Source organism: Capra hircus, chromosome 3 (assembly GCF_001704415.2).
Source record: "Capra hircus breed San Clemente chromosome 3, ASM170441v1, whole genome shotgun sequence".
Classification (NCBI taxonomy): Eukaryota; Metazoa; Chordata; class Mammalia; order Artiodactyla; family Bovidae; genus Capra; species Capra hircus.
The window spans coordinates 20,284,059-20,302,759 of record NC_030810.1 but is presented as its reverse complement, the minus strand read 5'-3'; the positions used below and the strand labels follow the sequence as shown (position 1 = coordinate 20,302,759).

General features: G+C 41.2%; 1 protein-coding gene across 2 annotated transcripts in view; it reads right to left on the bottom strand.

Moving 5' to 3' along the window:
• NASP (nuclear autoantigenic sperm protein) overlaps window positions 1–16,859 on the bottom strand; it is a 28,856-nt gene extending 11,997 nt beyond the window's left edge. For both annotated transcript variants that reach the window (XM_005678528.3, XM_005678526.3), the window contains exons 1-3: window positions 16,646–16,859; window positions 3,066–3,116; window positions 599–709 (exon numbers count right to left, since the gene is read on the bottom strand). In XM_005678528.3, coding sequence (XP_005678585.1) covers window positions 599–709; window positions 3,066–3,116; window positions 16,646–16,704 — 221 coding nt within the window. In that variant the 5' untranslated portion in view covers window positions 16,705–16,859. The remainder of the gene's footprint in view (window positions 1–598; window positions 710–3,065; window positions 3,117–16,645) is intronic.

Genomic DNA, 18,701 nt, shown 5'->3' with positions numbered 1-18,701 from the left:
TACATGGCCACCTGGTGGTCAACTACCAATATTCAAGAAATTGTACAGATAACAAAGGTGCTAAGAATCTATGAAAAATGCTGGCTACTAACAGCATTAGCGAGAGGTTGACAAACCATGCCTTGCTTGGGATTATGGACTTCCCCTGGATACAGAACTTTAAGCATTAGAATAAACACAGTCCTACTATACAGGCATATTCAGTACCCTGGGATATATACTTAAGGGAAAAGAATTTTTAAAAATGTATATATCCGTGTAACTGAGTCACTCTGATATACAGCAGAAATTAATATAACATTGTAAATCAACTCCACTTCAAATAAAAAATAAGTTTAAAAAACAAACACACTTCCACTGTTAAAATTTCAACAAGTCCCCGAACTGGGACAAATTAGTTAGTGTTCAACAGAAAACAAATTTCATTAACTCAGGAAAATCAAAGGCTAAAACTGCTCAGTTATATGTGAGTTTTACAGTTATAGGAATAAGCTCATACATGAAAAATACATCTTTTTAAACTCTTGCTTTTCATTCTTTTTCCCATTAAACAACTTTTTATGACTCAAGTTTATTAGGAATGTAATACAGTACTTACAAAAGACTAGCTGCTTCCTGGAAGGCATTGACAGCTGCAGGAATATCACCCATTACCAGATGTTTCTGTCCTAATCCCAATAGTTTCTTAGCTTCACTATCCACATCCAGACTGCAAGAAAAAAGATTTCTTTTCAGGTGTCATATACTTTTAAAATCAACATTTTTTGAATACCTGCTACATTTAAACCATAGTATTTTATTTCCTTAAACCTCTCAACTGCTCTGGCAAGGCCGCGCTAACCCACAATCTATCCCTAACAAAAGTCTGCATAATCAGTTTGTCTGTTGGTCTTCCTTTCAAATCCAGAATTCCATTAAATTTTAATTATTTTTAATTTATTTATTTTTCATTGAAGGCTAATTGCTTTACAGAATCTTGCTGTTTTTCTATCAAACCTCATCATGAATCAACATGAATCAGGTATACATATATCCCCTCCCTTTTGAAACTCCCTCCCATCTCCCTCCCCATCCCACCCCTCTAGGGTGATACAGAGCCCGTTTGAGTTTCCTTAGCCATACAGCAAATTCCCGTTGGCTATCTATTTTACACATGGTAATGTAAGTTTCCATGTTACTCTTTCCATATATCTCACCCTCTCCTCCCCTGTCCCCATGTCCACAAAGAAAAATCTGATTCTTAATTCAAATGGCCACACAAGTGCTTTTCCTAAAGACAATCATCTTCCCTACCATAGTATGCAGAAGTAGCATTCATACTTCACATTTTGTCACACAGATTATAAAATCATTTAGTGAAGGACTGAGATTAAATTTATTAGCTTGTGTTACTTTCTAAGTGAAACTGGTAGTGAACGACTTATACTGACTTGACTTATGTTAAATAAAGGGCCAGTAAGTTTATCCACCATTGCCTTTTCACCATCAGTATCAATGTCAACACAGTCAAAAAGGCAAATGTTCTTCCAATTACAAAAACGGTTTTGGTCTTGCAGAATCTCTCAAAGGGTCTTGGGGATACCAAGGGTATATAAACTACACTATACTTTTGAGAACCTCTGAATAAGAGCATGGACCCATATCCAAAAGAAAAGAATGTATGCGTACAGATTTAAGATAAAGTAACTGAACAGGGGCTCTGTAACAACCTAGAAGGATGGGATGGGGAGGGAGACAGGAGGGAGGTTCTAGAGGGAGGGGACATATGTATACCTATGGCTGATTCATGTTGAGGTTTGGCAGAAACCAACAAAATTCTGTAAAGCAATTACCCTTCAACTAAAAAATAATTTAAAAAAAATTCCCTGCCTATTGCTTATTCACTGATCAAAAATTTTTTTTTAAACAAGTAAACTCATCAAGTGCAAGAAGACAGGTGATGGTATTAAATGTTAAGAAAAAGTTGCTCAGCAGAATAGAAGAACAACTTGGCCAGGGAAACATGCTATAGTTGCTGGGCAGTAGTAAGTAACCACTTCAGGTCAGTTGTTACCGATTTATGAGACTCTTCATGTTTTTCCCAACTATCCTTCATGTTTCTCTCAGAATCAATTATCATACTCCTTCAAAGATCATAAATGTTCATAATATTACCTATCAGCAGTGTCCCAGGGGTTAAATAGCCTAGCTACATTTACACCTTATGCTCAGTCCAAAAATTTAATATCATGGTATATACCAAGATTAACTCTCTAAAAGTAATGTGAATGTGTTTAGGATCAATCCTGAGCAGTACTCCTTTCACCCCAAAACGAGACTAACTCACAAATCATTAGATAGTATTTGTAGAAGACATAGTTTAAGTAACCAAAATAACAAAGGAATTTAAGACCACAATGCAAAAAACATAAAACGATAAAAACAAAAAAAAGAAAAACTTAAGACTCTTTAAAAAAACCCAGAAGATGTGCATATATCTTGCAGAAGGATTAGACAGAATTTAGAACAATAATTTTCAACGTAAGTGAGCTTAAGACTACCAGGAAGTTTTCTAAAACACTCATACACTCAAAGCTTAACAAATGAAATCTCCAGGAATGCAACTCAGGCATTTACCTTTTGGATAAACTTTCCAATTATTATGCTTCCTCTGGTTAAGAACTATGGTCACATCAAGATGCAGAAGTTATGTGGGCCCAATATAAAATTTAAAACTTTCAACTAGAATTAACAACAAAGTTGAAAATGGCAACCTTACAAAACTGAGATCTAAATCAGTAGACGTATTCAAACAAAGAATAAGCTAGCATTTGCCAGGCATACTGTATACCAATTAAGGAGAAGAATTAAACAACTTTAAAAATTCAAATATTTTAATCAAATACAAAAAAACCTGATGACGTCACTGTCAGGACTCCATACTTTAAATTGAACAAATACTTTAACACTTATTCACTCTCACTCGTTACCTATTAAAGATGATAAAACAAACTGCCCTCAAGTTACATAGCTCTTATGTCTATGTTCTAGATATAAATCAAATCACACCATTGAAATAATCATACCTCTCCACTTTATCTGCAGAAGTGGAAGGAGCAGGGGCATCTTCTTCAATTCTGTAAAGAAAAATTAAGGGGAAAAAAAGTAAAAATGAAAGGCTATTTTAAGACTAGAAATTTAAAAACATAAAGTCATAAAAAGAGCTATTTATTAAATGTCCAATATATTCAGATCTTACATAACATTTATTTAAATTATCAAATTTAACGTTTATTCATTCAAGTAACTGTTGAATGCTTATTTGCTACGTGATACTACTGATATAATGAACAAGACAGTTACATCCTAGATTTGAGTTTACTGCTCACTAAAAATAACTTTTTTTTTTAAAAAAGGAAAACGCAAAGTTTCCCAGAACATTCATTTTTTGGGGGGAAAGTACTAAGAAATATCTTAAAAACATTTCATAGTTGTGTTTACTGAAAAAGTCTAGAAATAATGACCAACTCAGCAGCCCCTAGAGCCTAGACTGTGCTCCTCAAAATCCATTTCCCACTAAAAGGAACCAAGAATCCATTGAGATGTAACTGATCTGAAACAGTGTTGGAGAAGTACACAGGTGAATCTGGGGCAGTATCATGACAGCAGGCAGCAAAACCCTATCTAGCATTATTTAGGATCCTATCTACTAATGGTCATGCTAAAGGGAAGGCGGGGAGTCCAAAGTAAAGCAAGAAGAGTTCTTGGTAGTTTTTCAGCTTCTCTATAAATTTGATGTTTCGTATTTACAAAAATATTACCAAAGCACACTTAGGAGCCAACCTCAATAAAATCTCACTGGCCAAAAGAAGGGACCATGTGAACAAAAACAAAAATAATAGGGACTTCCCTGGTGGCCCAGTGGGTAAGACTCCAAGCTCCCAATAAGGGGCCCGGGTTCGATCCCTGGTCAGGGAACTAGATCCCGAATGTCCCAACTAAGAGTTCACAAGCCATAGCTGAAAGATCCCTCACGCGGCAATGATGATCTAAGAGCCCATGTGGTGCAACCAAGACCCAAAGCAGCCAAATAAATATAACACACACACAGATACTAACTGAATAACCAAAAAGGACCTGCTGTGTAGTACAGGGAAATATGCTCAATATTTTGTAATAACCTAAGTGGGGAAAAGACTGGAAAAAAAATAGATACACGTATATGTATAACTGAATCACTTTGCTGTACACCTGAAACTAACACACTGTTAATCAACTATACTGCAATATAAAAATTTAAATATTTTTTAAAAGATCATAGCTGCAATTGACTGGAAAACTCCAAATATGTTTAAATCTGTGAGTTCTCAATAATATAAACAAACAAACAAAAAAAACTCATTAGTCATCTTTGGAAAATGATGGGTGACCACTGCATTATTTTGAAAATTGACAAATAAAGGGAAAGAAGAATTTACCCTCTCTTTACCATCATACAGTTAAACCTTAGGTAGGTTTCAAGAAAAGGGTTGACTTAAGTTATTACTAGGAATGCTATACACTGACACTATTCACTCAGTATTAACTTAAATCCTTGCCTTTGTTACCTAGTCTATCATCAGTTTTCACCTATATCCCAAAGGAAATATCCAATTAAGGATATATATCATCATTAACTGTGCCCCCAAAGCACACCAGAGTTTAAACCAAGGACTGTTACATCTCAAATGACAGCAGAGAATGCTGTTAGCTGTGATGAAATGGAGAAAAAGAACAGTGGGAAAACAGAAAACTTTACAACTAAACACCTCAGAAGCCATATATTAGAACTGAAGTACATGCAGCAAGACAGCTAGGAGTATGAAAGAACACAAAGTTGTGTTTTTAACTCCTCCAAAGGTTAAAATATACACACAAACAGAATGAGTCAATTAATTTTTCATACTTGGACTTTCTTATTTAGCATACCAAGTTTATGAAAACAGTAATATACACAATATGGACAAAACAAATGAACTAAAAAATAGCTTACTCAATTCAATAAATGTATTAATTCAAAAATCAAATTCAACAGACATTTTATTAGTATCTACTGTATGCTAAGCATCAGAATTAACCTCCAACAAAAGTTAAAGCAGAGAACACAGGTAATTCCTTGGCTATCCAGCAGTTAGGATTCGCCGCATCACTGCCAAAGGCCCAAGTGGGGGGACTAAAATCCCACAAGCCACAGGTGCCAACGCCAACCCGCACCCCCACCCCCCGAAAAAAAAGCAAAGAGGACAATTTGGAAAAAGCAGAAGAGATTAAACAAGCAAGGGCTAACCATATTGGAATCTGAGTCTTAGAAAATGCTTTAGAGATGAAAAGTTGTCAATTACCTTCAACAGGATCCAGTATCTTTGCTAGAAACTCCTAAACCTTTTATAAATATTATATTGGTTTACGAGTTTGATGAAAAGTCCTGGGGAGGGGAGGTGGGCAGGGAAATGGGGTTGAAAATAAGCAGACTTCACAATGACAGGAAAAAAGCACAATTTAAAAGCTAACGTGTTCAGCTGCAGGGTAAGCGGCAAACGATCTGACCAGAACCCTGGAATGGCCCAGGATCCTTACCTACAAATACTTCTTGTCATAGCTTGCTGTTGTTTAGTTGTCAAGTCATGTCAAACTCTTTTTGTGACCTCATGGACTGTAGCCTTGCCAGGTTCCTCTGTCCACGGAATTTCTCAGGCAAGAATACTGGAGTGGGTTGCCATTTCCTTCTCCAGGGGATCTTCAAGATCCAGGAATTGAATCTGCATTGACAGGTGAATTCTTTACCACTGAGCCACCAGGGGAAGCCCCTGACATAGCTAATTACCTTCAAATAGCCGCTTTCACTAACGGATTATTCTAATTCTAGCACAGAGCTTCTCAAATTACCTGTGACTAAAGGACCAGACTTTCAATTTCAATATGCAAGAGATGGGTTTTTGTAATGTAAAACAGAAATGTCAGAGTAATGTCAAATTTCTTCATTCCCAAATGTTTACTCTCAGTTTTTATGCTTACATTTTTGGTGGGGTGGGGAGAGGCGGGGACCGGGCTGCACAGCATAGCTTGCAGGACTCTAGTTCCTAGACCAGGGATTGAACCAGGGACCACAGCAGTTAAAGTGTGGAGTCCTAACCACTGAACCGCCAAGGAATCACCTGACCTTTACCTTTTAACTGTCCTTCACCCTACTTTTTCGTATCCCCACTTCCTAGGAACAAGGCTAGAAACAGATCATTTAGTTTTGATGCCAACCTAAGTCTTCACATTTTTATCAAGCTGAGGCACTGAATGTGTAATATCATCAAATTTACTTCTTACATACCCTGTGGTACAAAAGTTTGAAGTGGATAAAATTAGAAAAAAATGGATATCCGTTCAGTTCAGTTGCTCAGTCGTGTCCGACTCTTTGCGACCCCACGAATCGCAGTACGCCAGGCCTCCCTGTCCATCACCAACTCCCAGAGTTTACCCAAACCTATGTCCATTGAGTCAGTGATGCCATTCAATCATCTCATCCTGTTGTCCCCTTCTCTTCCTGCCCTCAATCCCTCCCAGCATCTGGGTCTTTTCAAATGAGTCAGCGCTTCGCATCAGGTGGCCAAAGTATTGGAGTTTCAGCTTCAGCATCAGCCCTTCCAATGAACACCCAGGACTGATCTCTTTTAGGATGGACTGGTTGGATCTCCTTGCAGTCCAAGGGACTCTCAAGAGTCTTCTCCAACACCACACTTCAAAAACATCAATTCATCGGCGCTCAGCTTTCTTCACAGTCCAACTCTCACATTCATACACGAACACTGGAAAAACCATAGCCTTGACTAGATGGACCTTTGTGGACAAAGTGATGTCTCTGCTTTTTAATATGCTATCTAGGTTGGTCATAACTTTCCTTCCAAGGAGTAAGTGTCTTTAATTCACAGTACAATCACCATCTGCAGTGATTTGGAGGCCCGCAAAATAAAGTCTGACACTGTTTCCCCATCTATTTGCCATGAAATGATGGGACCGGATACCATGATCTTAGTTTTCTGAATGTTGAGCTTTAAGCCAACTTTTTCACTCTCCTCTTTCACTTTCATCAAGAGGCTTTTGAGTTCTTCTTCACTTTCTGCCATAAGGGTGGTGTCATCTGCATATCTGAGGTTATTGATATTTCTCCCGGCAATCTTGATTCCAGCTTGTGCTTCCTCCAGCGATTCTCCTGATGTAGACATATAAGTTAAATAAACAGGGTGACAACATACAGCCTTGATGTACTCCTTTTCCTATTTGGAACCAGTCTGTTGTTCCATGTCCAGTTCTAACTGTTGCTTCCTGACCTGCATACAGGTGTCTCAAGAGGCAGGTCAGCAGTGATAAACTTACTTCTATTCTTACTTAGCAGCTTAGACAAAAAGGGCATGAACCAATCAAAGCCATAGTAGTACAGTCAGAAGAAAAGGCATAATTAAAGCAGAGATTCTTCAAACTTCAGTCTACATGAATTAAACAGATTGTTGAGTCCCAACCCTAGAGTTCTGGTTCAGTGGATCTACTACGAGGTCCAGGAATTTGCATTTCTAACAACCTTCTAGGTGATGCTACTCCTGGTTTGGGGACCACAATGTAACAATCACCAGATTAGGAAAAAAATTATACACTAATGTTCATGTCTTATCTGAGCCACAGACATGTTTATCCACAATTATTTTTTTAATGTTAATTACAGTAGCTACTACATTTAAAACTATGAAGAGAGCACATAAAAAAATCTGGATTTCTGCTTCTCTTGAAAAATTGTTATGTAAACTGTAAAACCAAAAATTACTAACGAAAACCATGGCAGAATTACTATGTAATTCCTCTGAAGAAGGCCTTTTTAAATTCAGAAATACAGAAGCTTGATAAATTCTACTCCATCTAATTCATTTCACAAAAGGTTAACTTACCAAATTATAGAGAGTATTATAATCAAAAAGAAAAAGGTCCAGCAGGAAAAGATGAAAGGATATAAACATATTCACAGAAAATGAAACACAAAGAGCTCAAACATCTGAATACGCACTCACATTCTTCAGGGAAATACAAAACTACAATGAGAAAACATTTTTTTACCCATCAAATATTCAAAGACAACAATGTAAGAGAAACAATTGTTCCCATATATTGCTAAAAGTGAAGCTGCTCAAACGCTTCCGACTCTTTGCGACCCCATGGACCATAGCCTACCAGGCTCCTCCATCCATGGGATTTTCCAGGCAAGAGTACTGGAGTGGGTTGCCTTCTCCAGGGAATCTTCCTGACCCAGGGATCAAACCCGGGTATCCAGCGTTGCAGGCAGACGCTTTACCGTCTGAGCTACCAGGGAATCAAAAGGAGGGATGTGAGGGTATCCAAAAGGGTCATGCTCCAGGTCAGGCTTCAACTAACAACCTCAGCAAGGCTCTGCATGTACTGCTGTATAAGTACTGCACACTAACCAGTTGCTAATAGAAGTTTAAATATATGTATTACTAATAGAAGTTTAAATTTACAAAACATCTATGCAGGTCTATTTGGCAGTATCTATTAAAAATAACAAGTGAACACTCCTTGATCCAGCAGTTCCACTTGTAGAATTTATCCTATAGATAAGTCCATGGTTTACAGTTATTCACTAAAGCATTATTTGTAATAATTAAATTCTGGATAGAATTCAAGTATCCACCAACAGGAAACCTGTTATGAGACAGCTACAGAATAGAATAAAATGCAGCCATTTAAAAAATAAAAAAAAAGGAAAACTATGCCCTAATGAAATTACATCCTGAGGAGGAATCATCTCCAAGATACATTGTTAATAAAGTGGTCAGAAATCTATCAAGCGTGCTACCATTTGTACAATAATGTAGAATAACTACATACAATCTGCTCTTATATGATTAGGTATCATTGGTGTTATTGTTGTTTAGTTGCTAGGTCGTGTCCAACTCTTTGCAACCCCATGAACTGTAGTCTGCCAGGCTCCTCTGTCCATGTATTTCCCAGGCAAGAACACTGGCATGGGTTGCCATTTCCATTTCCAGGGATCTTCCCCACCCAGGGATTGAACCTGCATCTCCTGCATCGGCAGGCGGATTCTTTACCACTGGGCCACCAGGGAAGCCCAAAAGTTATCACTGAAGGATACACAATAAATTACGAACACTGGTGGATTATAAGGAGAAAATGCTAATAAGGTTTAATTAACATTTCACTGTATACTCCCGTCTTCTGGATTTTGAACCAGAAATGTATGTCCTAGTCAAAGAAATAATATTTTAAATATCAAAAATATCTGCCACTGTGGCATACATTCTCCGTAATAACTGAAGTTGAACAGTGACCTAGCACTGTCAGGGAGAATTCACTTCAATCCCCACCACCACATCACTTTCTCCTATCTGGCCCTCTAAGCTACAAAACACCGAATTACTAAATATTGGTGACTGTTTAGAAACTGGGAAAGGAGGGAGGGTGAATCTGGAATTTTTATTTCTGGGATTGGGAAACTAAGCACTATCCGAGCAAAATATGGTACAAGAACAGGATTCATTAGTGAGAACTGTGGGTACATATTACAAGTTGGTTGGTTGGTTTAAAAAAAAAAAAAATTTATTTGGCTGCACTGAGTCTTAGCTGCAGCATGAGGGATCTTTAGTTGCAGCAAGCAAACTCTTAAATTGCAGCATGTGGAATCTAGTTCCCTGACCAGAACCCAGGCCTCCTGCATTGGGAGAGTAGAGTCTTACCCACTGGTGAAAGTGAAAGCGGCTCAGTCGTGTCCAACTCTTTGCGACCCTATGGACTATAGCCTACCAGGCTCCTCCGTCCATGGGATTTTCCAGGCAAGAACTGGAGTGGGTTGCCATTTCCTTCTCCAGGAGATCTTCCCAACCCAGGGATTGAAGCCGGGTCTCTCGCACTATAAGCAGATGCTTTACTGTCTGAGCTACCAGGGAAGTCCTGGACCACCAGGGAAATGGGTAACATTCAATGGGCCAATTCAGAGCAAACATCTGTCATAGAGCAGTACCTATTACATCATCATTTAATCCTCTCTCACACACACACAAAACACCTTGTTGTATGTGTCAATATCCTATTTTCCAGAGTAGTAACTTACCCAATTACACAAATGATTTTCTAATCTATACATAACACCAATCATAACCCATGCTATATTCTAACTGCCTACTGACTTTCTGTTTTCTCCAACCGGATTAAGATCTGAGAAACCATGTCTGTCTTATCCTAAACTGTATTCTACAACCAAGCACAAAGCCTGGCATCTGATCAATATCTGTTAAAGTAACCAATTCTGAATCACTAAGGGTAGGATTAAGGACAAGTGACTTTGCCACTTATCATATGAAGTACCTAAGTTTCCTCAACTATTAACAGTACCCATCTCACAAGATTGTTTTGAAAATTAAATGAGAATGTTCACGAAGTGCTTAGTTCAACGCTTGGCACATAAGGAATCAAAAGATGCTAGCAATCATCAACAATGAAAGAACCAAAAGACAGGAAGAATTAGAGGCAGCATCAAAAGAAAACAAAATTAAAGAGGGAGTACCTGGTATCAGAGGCAGCAAAAAGGTACCAGAAAGAACTAATCAGGAAGCTAAGAATGATAAGGTCTATTTCAGCATTTGGACAATGATTACCTTTAGCAATGCTGTTTAAATGACATGAAGGAAAGCAGCTCAACTGAGACAGGATGGACAAATGTGTATATTCTCAGAACACAGCTGTCCAGTTAGACTGTGATCTGATGACTCAAAAACTAATATCTTATTCATCTTTGTATCTCTGAAACCCAACATATTAAAATATATGTTGAATACATCTGTTAAATGTATAAGCAAATAGAAGGGGAAAAAATGGGAGAGTAGAAATGCAGACCCTTCCCTAAAGAAGCCTGCCTATGAAAAGGAAGAAGCAAAGAAAGCAACTGAACAGATATATCACAGACAAAATGTTTTTACAAGCATCCACCTTGGGACGTTTGAATGCAGAGAAGAAGGTGCTCTATCGAAGGAATACAAGCACCAAGAGACCAAACAGGTAGCTGCTAGACGTGGGGGGAGAGAGGGGGAATTTCCAACTGTCTTGATTGTCAAGATTTTTTTCCTTATCGTAAACTCTCGCTCTGTGAAGAAGGCCTTTCTTCTAGAGAACTTTTAAGTTCCACAAGAAGTGGTTTCAACCCTCTAGCTGTCTATTCTGTGTCTGCTCCAGAAAAGCAGCTGAATGCACATTTAAGAAAACAAAAGCATTGACTGCACTCTTTAAATTCTTGGCCCCAAATCTGAAGCAAGGACAAAACCGGCAATCCTATTACATTCCCTAAAATATGTCTTCCAAGTATACAAAGCAACTATTTCTCTCCTCAAATCTCCTACACCGTATTCCATTCTCCCTTACTTCTAAGCAGGTCTTGCTTCACACCTCATTGAGCAAATAGACACCATTAGACAGGAAGTCTCCCTCAACCACCGAAACCATCAACCTACCTGTACCTGCATCCACACTCTCTCCTATTCATGAATGGAAACTTCATTCATGACCAGCTGGCTCCTGGTCATTCATCTCCTTGTGGCCATTCCAGATTGCCCAATCTAAAATAACTACCCAGTTACCTCACATCTCTTTAAACTAGGTGAAGGTAAAGTAATTATTTGCATAGCACTTTATCACTGATATTCTCTAATATACATATTTATGGTCTCTATCCCAGTAGTCTCCATTTAAGAGCAGAGATCTTTTCTGTCTCCTTATTATATAAAACAAATGCTCAATAAATACAGGGAATCCTTGGTGGCTCCAATGGTAAAGAATCTGCCTGCAGTGCAGGAGACCTAGGTTCGATCTCTGGGTCAGGAAGATCCCCTGGAGAAGGGAATGGTTACCCACTCCAGTATTCTTGCCTGGAGAATTACATGGACAGATGAGCATGGCAGGCTGCAGTCCATGGGGTCACAAAGAATTGGACATGACTGAGGGACTAACATTTTCACTATGCCTATAAGTAGGACAGAAAAAACTGCTTCACAAATTTTCCTAAAAGGAAATTTCCTTACAGAATCTTCCCCATTACTGCCACTATTTTACAAATGGGAAAACTGAGGTCCACCATGCTAGCCAGAAAGAGAATTCAGTTTTCTTGACTCCTAGTCATCATAGACATCATCTGTCTAGGTTTGTTTTTTTTTTTTTTTTTTTGGCTGCACCACTTGGCATACAAGATCTTAGTTCCCTGACCAGAGATCAAATCTGTGCCCCCTGCAGTATTAACCACTGGACCCCCAGGGAAGTCCCTCCATAAAAAGTTTTAAGATACCCTTACAAATAAATACATGTTTAGCACCCACCTACGATATAACAGATAAAGTGCAGTATTCAAAAGCAGAGCCCCTACACAGCAAAAAGAATCACTAAATAATATGCAATGTGGATGATTCACATAAAGTTGAGTATAAGAGGTCATATAATAACATACTGTAGATATAACATTCAAAAACAGACAAAACTAATCTGTAATGTTTCTAAGTCCAAAAAACTACCCTTGCTGGGAGTAGGGCTTGAGGGATCCTAGTTCCCAAAGCAGGGACTAGACCCAGGCCGCTGGAGTGAAACCACTGAGTCCTAACCACTGGACCACCAGGGAATTTCCATGGGGCTTTTAATATTTATTTTTATTTATTTATTTTGTGAACTCTTAGTTGAGGCATGTGGAGATCTAGTTCCCTGACCAAGGATCAAATCCACACCCCTTGCATTGGAAGCAGAGTCTTAGCCACTGGACGACCGGGGAAGTCCCATGGAACCCTTCAACTTATGCTTTCTCCTAGGAGATTTACAGTTTCAGGCCTTATATCTAGAACTTTTATCCATTTTCAGCTCATTTTTGTATATAAGGGTCTAATTTCATTCTTCTGCATGTATACATCCCATTTTCCCAACACCATTTGGTGAAAAGAATGTCATGTCCTCTCTGAGTGATCTTGGCACCCTTAACAAAAATCATTTGACCATATGCAAGGATTTATTTCTGGACTATTGCATTCCATTGCTCCATCATGCCAGTACCACCCTGTTTTGATTATTATAGGTTTGCAATGTTTTGAAATCAGGAAGTGAGACCTACACTTCGTTCTTTTTCAAAACTGTTTTAGCAGGGAATCTCTGGTGGCTCAGAGGTTAAAGCGTTTGCCTGCAATGCGGGAGACCTGGGCTCGATCCCTGAGCTGGGAAGATCCCCTGGAGAAGGAAATGGCAACCCACTCCAGTATTCTTGCCTGGAGAATCCCATGGAGGGAAGAGCCTGGTAGGCTACAGTCTACGGGGTCACAAAGAGTCAGACACGACTGAGCTACTTCACTTTCACTTTCCTTGGTGGTCCAGTGGATCCACATTCGCACTGCTAAGGGCCCGGGCCGAGGCAAGGCCAAAAACAACAACAAAAAATGTTTCGGCTATTTGGGATCCCTTGAGGTTTCTTATGAGTTTTAGGATGCATGTTCCTATTTCTACAAAAAGTGCCACTGGTGTTTTGACAGACTGTTGAATCTATAGGTCTCTTTGGGTAGTATGAACATCTTAACAGTATCAGGCATTCCAGTCCATGAACACAGGACGTGTGTGTGTGTGTGTGTGTGTGTGTGGTGGTGTGGTGTGTGGTGGGGTGGGGGGGGGGGGGGGGGGGGGGGGGGGGGGGGGGGGGGGGGGGTGTGGTGTGATCTTAAGGGTGAACCTCAGGGCTCTTTTTTAAACAATTTGTGTGTGTGTGTGTGTGTGTGTGTGTGTGTGTGTGTGTGTGTGTGTGATCTTAAGGGTGAACCTCAGGGCTCTTTTTTAAACAATTTGTGTGTGTGTGTGTGTGTGATCTTAGGTGTCGGTTTTTTTTTTTTGTGTGTGTGTGTGTTTTTTTTTTTTTTTGTGTGTGTGTGTGTGTGTGTGTGTGTGTGATCTTAAGGGTGAACCTCAGGGCTCTTTTTTAAACAATTTGTTTTTTTTTTTTTTTTCGGATGGGCCACACAGCTTGCCCTCTGCAGTGTAAGCACTGATTCCACCAATGGACCACCAGGGAATTCTCTGAACCCCAGCTTTTAAAGCGGTAAGTGAAGAATTCTTTTGGACACACATAAATTATCAAAGTTAATGGATGTGATGATGAATAAACTTGTCCTAAGAGTACAAGTCATATTCATCTTGTTCAGAAATAATTTCAATATTTCATTTATTTTTCTGATCTGTTCTTGTCCTTCACCTCAAAACCACCCTGAGATTATCACATATCAGATTTCATTTAAAACAATCTTCTAAGGAGGCTTCCCTGGTGGTCCAGTGGTTAAGACTGAGAGCTTTCAATACAAGGGGCTCAGATTCAAGGTCCTGGTCAGGAAACTAAGATCCTACATGCCATGCCACAAAAAATTAATGAGTAAATAAAACAATCTTGTAAGAACAGTATTTTTTTTTGCAGGTCCGCGGAGACTCTTTTCTCATTTACACATTTGAGCTAATATACTGGCCTAACACCTCCAATCACAAGGGTACATTGGCTAAATCTTTCACAAAAGTATATTCTAATTACTGTGACATTAATTCATCTCATGGTAAAGCCTAGTTACTGAGCTTACGGAAAAAACCCAAACAAACCTTCTGGCCAACCCAATACAAGAAGTTACTGATCTCACTTTAAACAGCTGAATGCTGCTAAGTCACTTCAGTCGTGTCCGACTCTGTGTGACCCCATAGATGGCAGCCCACCACCAGGCTCCCCCGTCCTTGGGATTCTCCAGGCAAGAACACTGAATACTAAGCACCAAAATAAGCCTCACATCAACACAGATTAACTTTACACTTACGGAAACAGAAACAACAAACTCCAGAACTTCAAAGATTGAGCTAAACCACTCATTTTTACTTTAGCATCTCTCATCTAAAGATACCATTATGTAGCTCAGAAATTATAATAAGACATCTAAACTAAAATTCAGTGCACCACATAAGACATAAGTTCCCTCATTCCTCCTTACCACTACATTACAAACTGTTATATTCTTTTATCTACTGTAACATAAAAACATTAAAAATTAGAACTATTTAGAAAGCTAGTGAGGACAAGGACTGATTTAACATTTAGACAGTCATTGATAAATTTTTACCAATGTTGTTTAAATGGCATGAGGGAACAGAAGCCAAATTGAAGCTTTTTAGAGATGACAAAACTGTGGCCCAATGTTCACTACTTAAGCAATGAAAGTGATATCAAAGTCAACTCTGAATTAAGGTTTATTTCTCATTCCATTTTTTTTCTCTCTACTGGTTTGAAAAGTTCTACGTGTTTTTTATTCTTTCAATGGTTAAACTGGAATTATAATGTGCATTTTTTTATAATGTGCATTCTTAACAGAGTCTAAACTCACGTTAATTTTCTTCACCCTCCCCCTTAAACGCCTTACCCCTGAACTGTTCCAACAATTTAACTGAGGAATGCTTTATTGTTCTCTCCAGCTAGCTAATTAAATTTTCATGCAATTTCCTCTCAAGTAAGGTTTGGGGATGAAGGAAGGATGAGAAATGAGGGAATAAAAACGTGAAATACTAGGACTTAACCAGACTCTGCCACTTAATAATTTGTTTCTTCGAATAAACGTCCCGTTTCCCTTCACTGTTCAAAAAATACCTGAGTGGCACTGTGCCGTTTTGACAGCAATCGTATCTTCCATTCTACTGCACTTCACGCATAATACTGCCCATTCTCCCAGCAACCAAACGCTGCTAGAAGTGAGACCTCAACGCAGCGCTAAAGACGCTTCACGACCCGATTAAGTCCTCTACAAGCAATCGAGTCCCCTGCCAACATTGCCAAAATCTAAAAGAACCACGATGCTCTCCACCACAAAAAGAAATGGGCCTAGCTGAAGGTAGGAGGGTACCAGATGAGCAAGGAGTCCGCAGGAAACAAGCCCCCTGGTGACCCACCGCGGAAGTCCGAGGCGGACCGCGAGCCGCACAGCCCCAAACAATGGAGTTTTCCCGCCTCCTCGGGGCCCCGCCCCCTGCTCCAGAGCCCGCGGAGGGAAGCGAACGCACTGGCGCACAACCCCGCCCCCTAGAGGTCCCGCCCACCCCGAGCCACCAGTCCAGCCTCCTTCCTCGTGCAGGTTTTTTTTTTTTTTCTTTTGGCGCCAAATCTCTGTTGGTTATTTTCCCGAGGTGTTTGAGAGTACTACCGGAGGCGCACACCAGTTGTGTGGGGATAGCAGGGGCATGAAGGCACACCGGCGCGCCTGGGCCCCGCCTCCCCACCGATAGCCCTGGGCCGGGGGAGGAAAGAGAGGGGCAGGCAATGGAGACAGCCGCCGCTGCCCCCGGCAAGATGGCGGCCGCGAAAAGCGGGGCAGGGGGCGCCAGCCGACCGCCGTTACTGATATTGAGGGAAGACTCTCTACAAGAGGTGAGCTTCTCCAGTGTCCGGGCCTTCCCGAATAGCGACGGTTGTTCATTGGAAGGCACGTCCTCCAACCCTCCGGTCTGCCCCTCCCAGGGAGCCTCCGTCCACCACCCCCTCCCTGCGGACTGGCCAGTGCCTCAAGCTCTCCGCGGTCCGGCTTACTTGTCGGCGGAAACCAGCTCCGCGGTGATGGCGGCAGTGGCTGTGGACTCTGCGGCCATCGTTCCCCTGAGTGGTGGGCCAGCGGACGGGACACAGCCTGTGAGAAAAACAAGACGGAATTCAGGACGCCAGAGACTTGTTCAGGGACAGAAAATGGCAGATTGGAGACCCCGCGCGGTTGGGTCCTCTTATATAGCAGGGCCCTTTGCCCCGCCTATCCACTTCCGGATCCTCCCCCTCGAGTTTAAAGGGCCAGGACCCAATCCCAAACCAACCCAAGGATATCCCCCGCCCGCACCGCCTGGTTCTACCGGATACCTTTCTTCCCTGGTCTGCCTTCCTCGAAGAAAGCAACTTTTTGCTTCTCTAGCAAGTCGCGTAAGAATTTTGGCACTACAGCTCCTGACTGGACGTTGGCCAGCGGCTTCCAAAAAAGAAGCTAGTGCTGCTCTACGTGTTTGGAGCGAGTAGCCTGGAGTCTCTTTCTAGGCCCGATACTTAGGAGGGTAACTGAGACTTTCTGTCTGTCCTCTGAGTCGTAACGGATGGACTCGCAGAAACCGAGCACGGGTATACCTGCAACGGCTAGAACTGTTGTCGGTGAGAGACGCGTGGCTCTGAACCTCCGCAACAACTGACGCGAAACAGTGCTGTCCTAGGATTGGTCGCCGCTTGAAACTACCGCGCTTGATTCAGGGCTCCGGGCTGCGGCGGGACGCGGGTGGCTCCTCCCTCTGGACCCGCCCCCCTTCGACTGGCCCAATCCGCTGACGCCATCCTCTTAGACCCGACCCCAGACTCCAAATCTGACTTGCTGATTACGATTTATCGAGCTTCGATTTATCGTTTCTCCACTACATGCGGGGGCACTGTGCTTAAACATCTAAAGCTATTAACTGTCTTACTTAACTTTACACCAAAGCTTACTGGTGACAACGGTGTTCTCAGCCCCATTTGGTAGAAATGGAAAGCAAAGTTCAGAGAAGGTTTGACTAGCGTAATGTGCCTCGTTTCCTGCAACTAGCTGAGTGGAAGATAACTGCTGCTGCTGCTGCTAAGTCACTTCAATCGTGTCCGACTCTGTGCGACCTCATAGACGGCTCCGCCGTCCCTGGGATTCTCCAGGCAAGAACACTGGAGTGGGTTGCCATTTCCTTCTCCAATGCATGAAAGTGAAAAGTGAAAGTGAAGTCGCTCAGTCGTGTACGACTCTTCGCGACCCCATGGACTGCAGCCTACCAGGCTCCTCCGTCCATGGGATTTTCCAGGCAAGAGTACTGGAGTGGATAACTGGCAGGCTGAAATGAGTGCACTTCCTCACACCTGGAGCACCATCCATTGCCTACCACCATGGCCTTGCTGGCCTACCGTGATCAGAACAGTAATTTTATTTTCGTCCAGGTTCAGACATACTGCGAAAGATTCCTGGGGAGTGTTCTTATTCCAGTTGGTCAAGACTCAGGGAGTTGGGAATTTTTAGGGAAAAAGAGCTGGACCTGTAAATGCCAATTCCTGTAGCAAACAGATGTGGGTTCCCCAGTTTTTAGCTGGGTGACCTGAGCCAAGTCAAGTAATCATATAAGATTAAATGTAAAATGAGGACAATATCAGTATCCACCCTTTAAGAATATTGTGAGAATTCGAGATGATGCTTCAACAATCAGCACTATGCCTGGGTCATACTAACCATTTACTAAATGGCTACAACAGTCTGATAACACAGTGACTGGAGGATTGAGCTCCAGAGAGGGGAGTAGGGCCTGACAAATCCAGTCCAGAAACTTGTTTGATCCACTCATTCCTTATACTAATTTTTTAAAGATTTTTATTTTATTTTTAGCTACACAGGGTCTTCATTGCTGTGCAGGGGCTTTTCCTAGATGTGGCCAGAGGGGGCTATTTCTCGTTGAGGTGTTCAGGCTTCTCAACGAAGTGGCTTCTTTTGTTGCTGACCACGGGATCTAGGGTGTGTGGACTTCAGTAGTTTGCAGCACCTAGGCTTAATTGCTCCATGCCATGTGGGATCTGCTTGGACTAGGGTTCGAATCCATGTCCC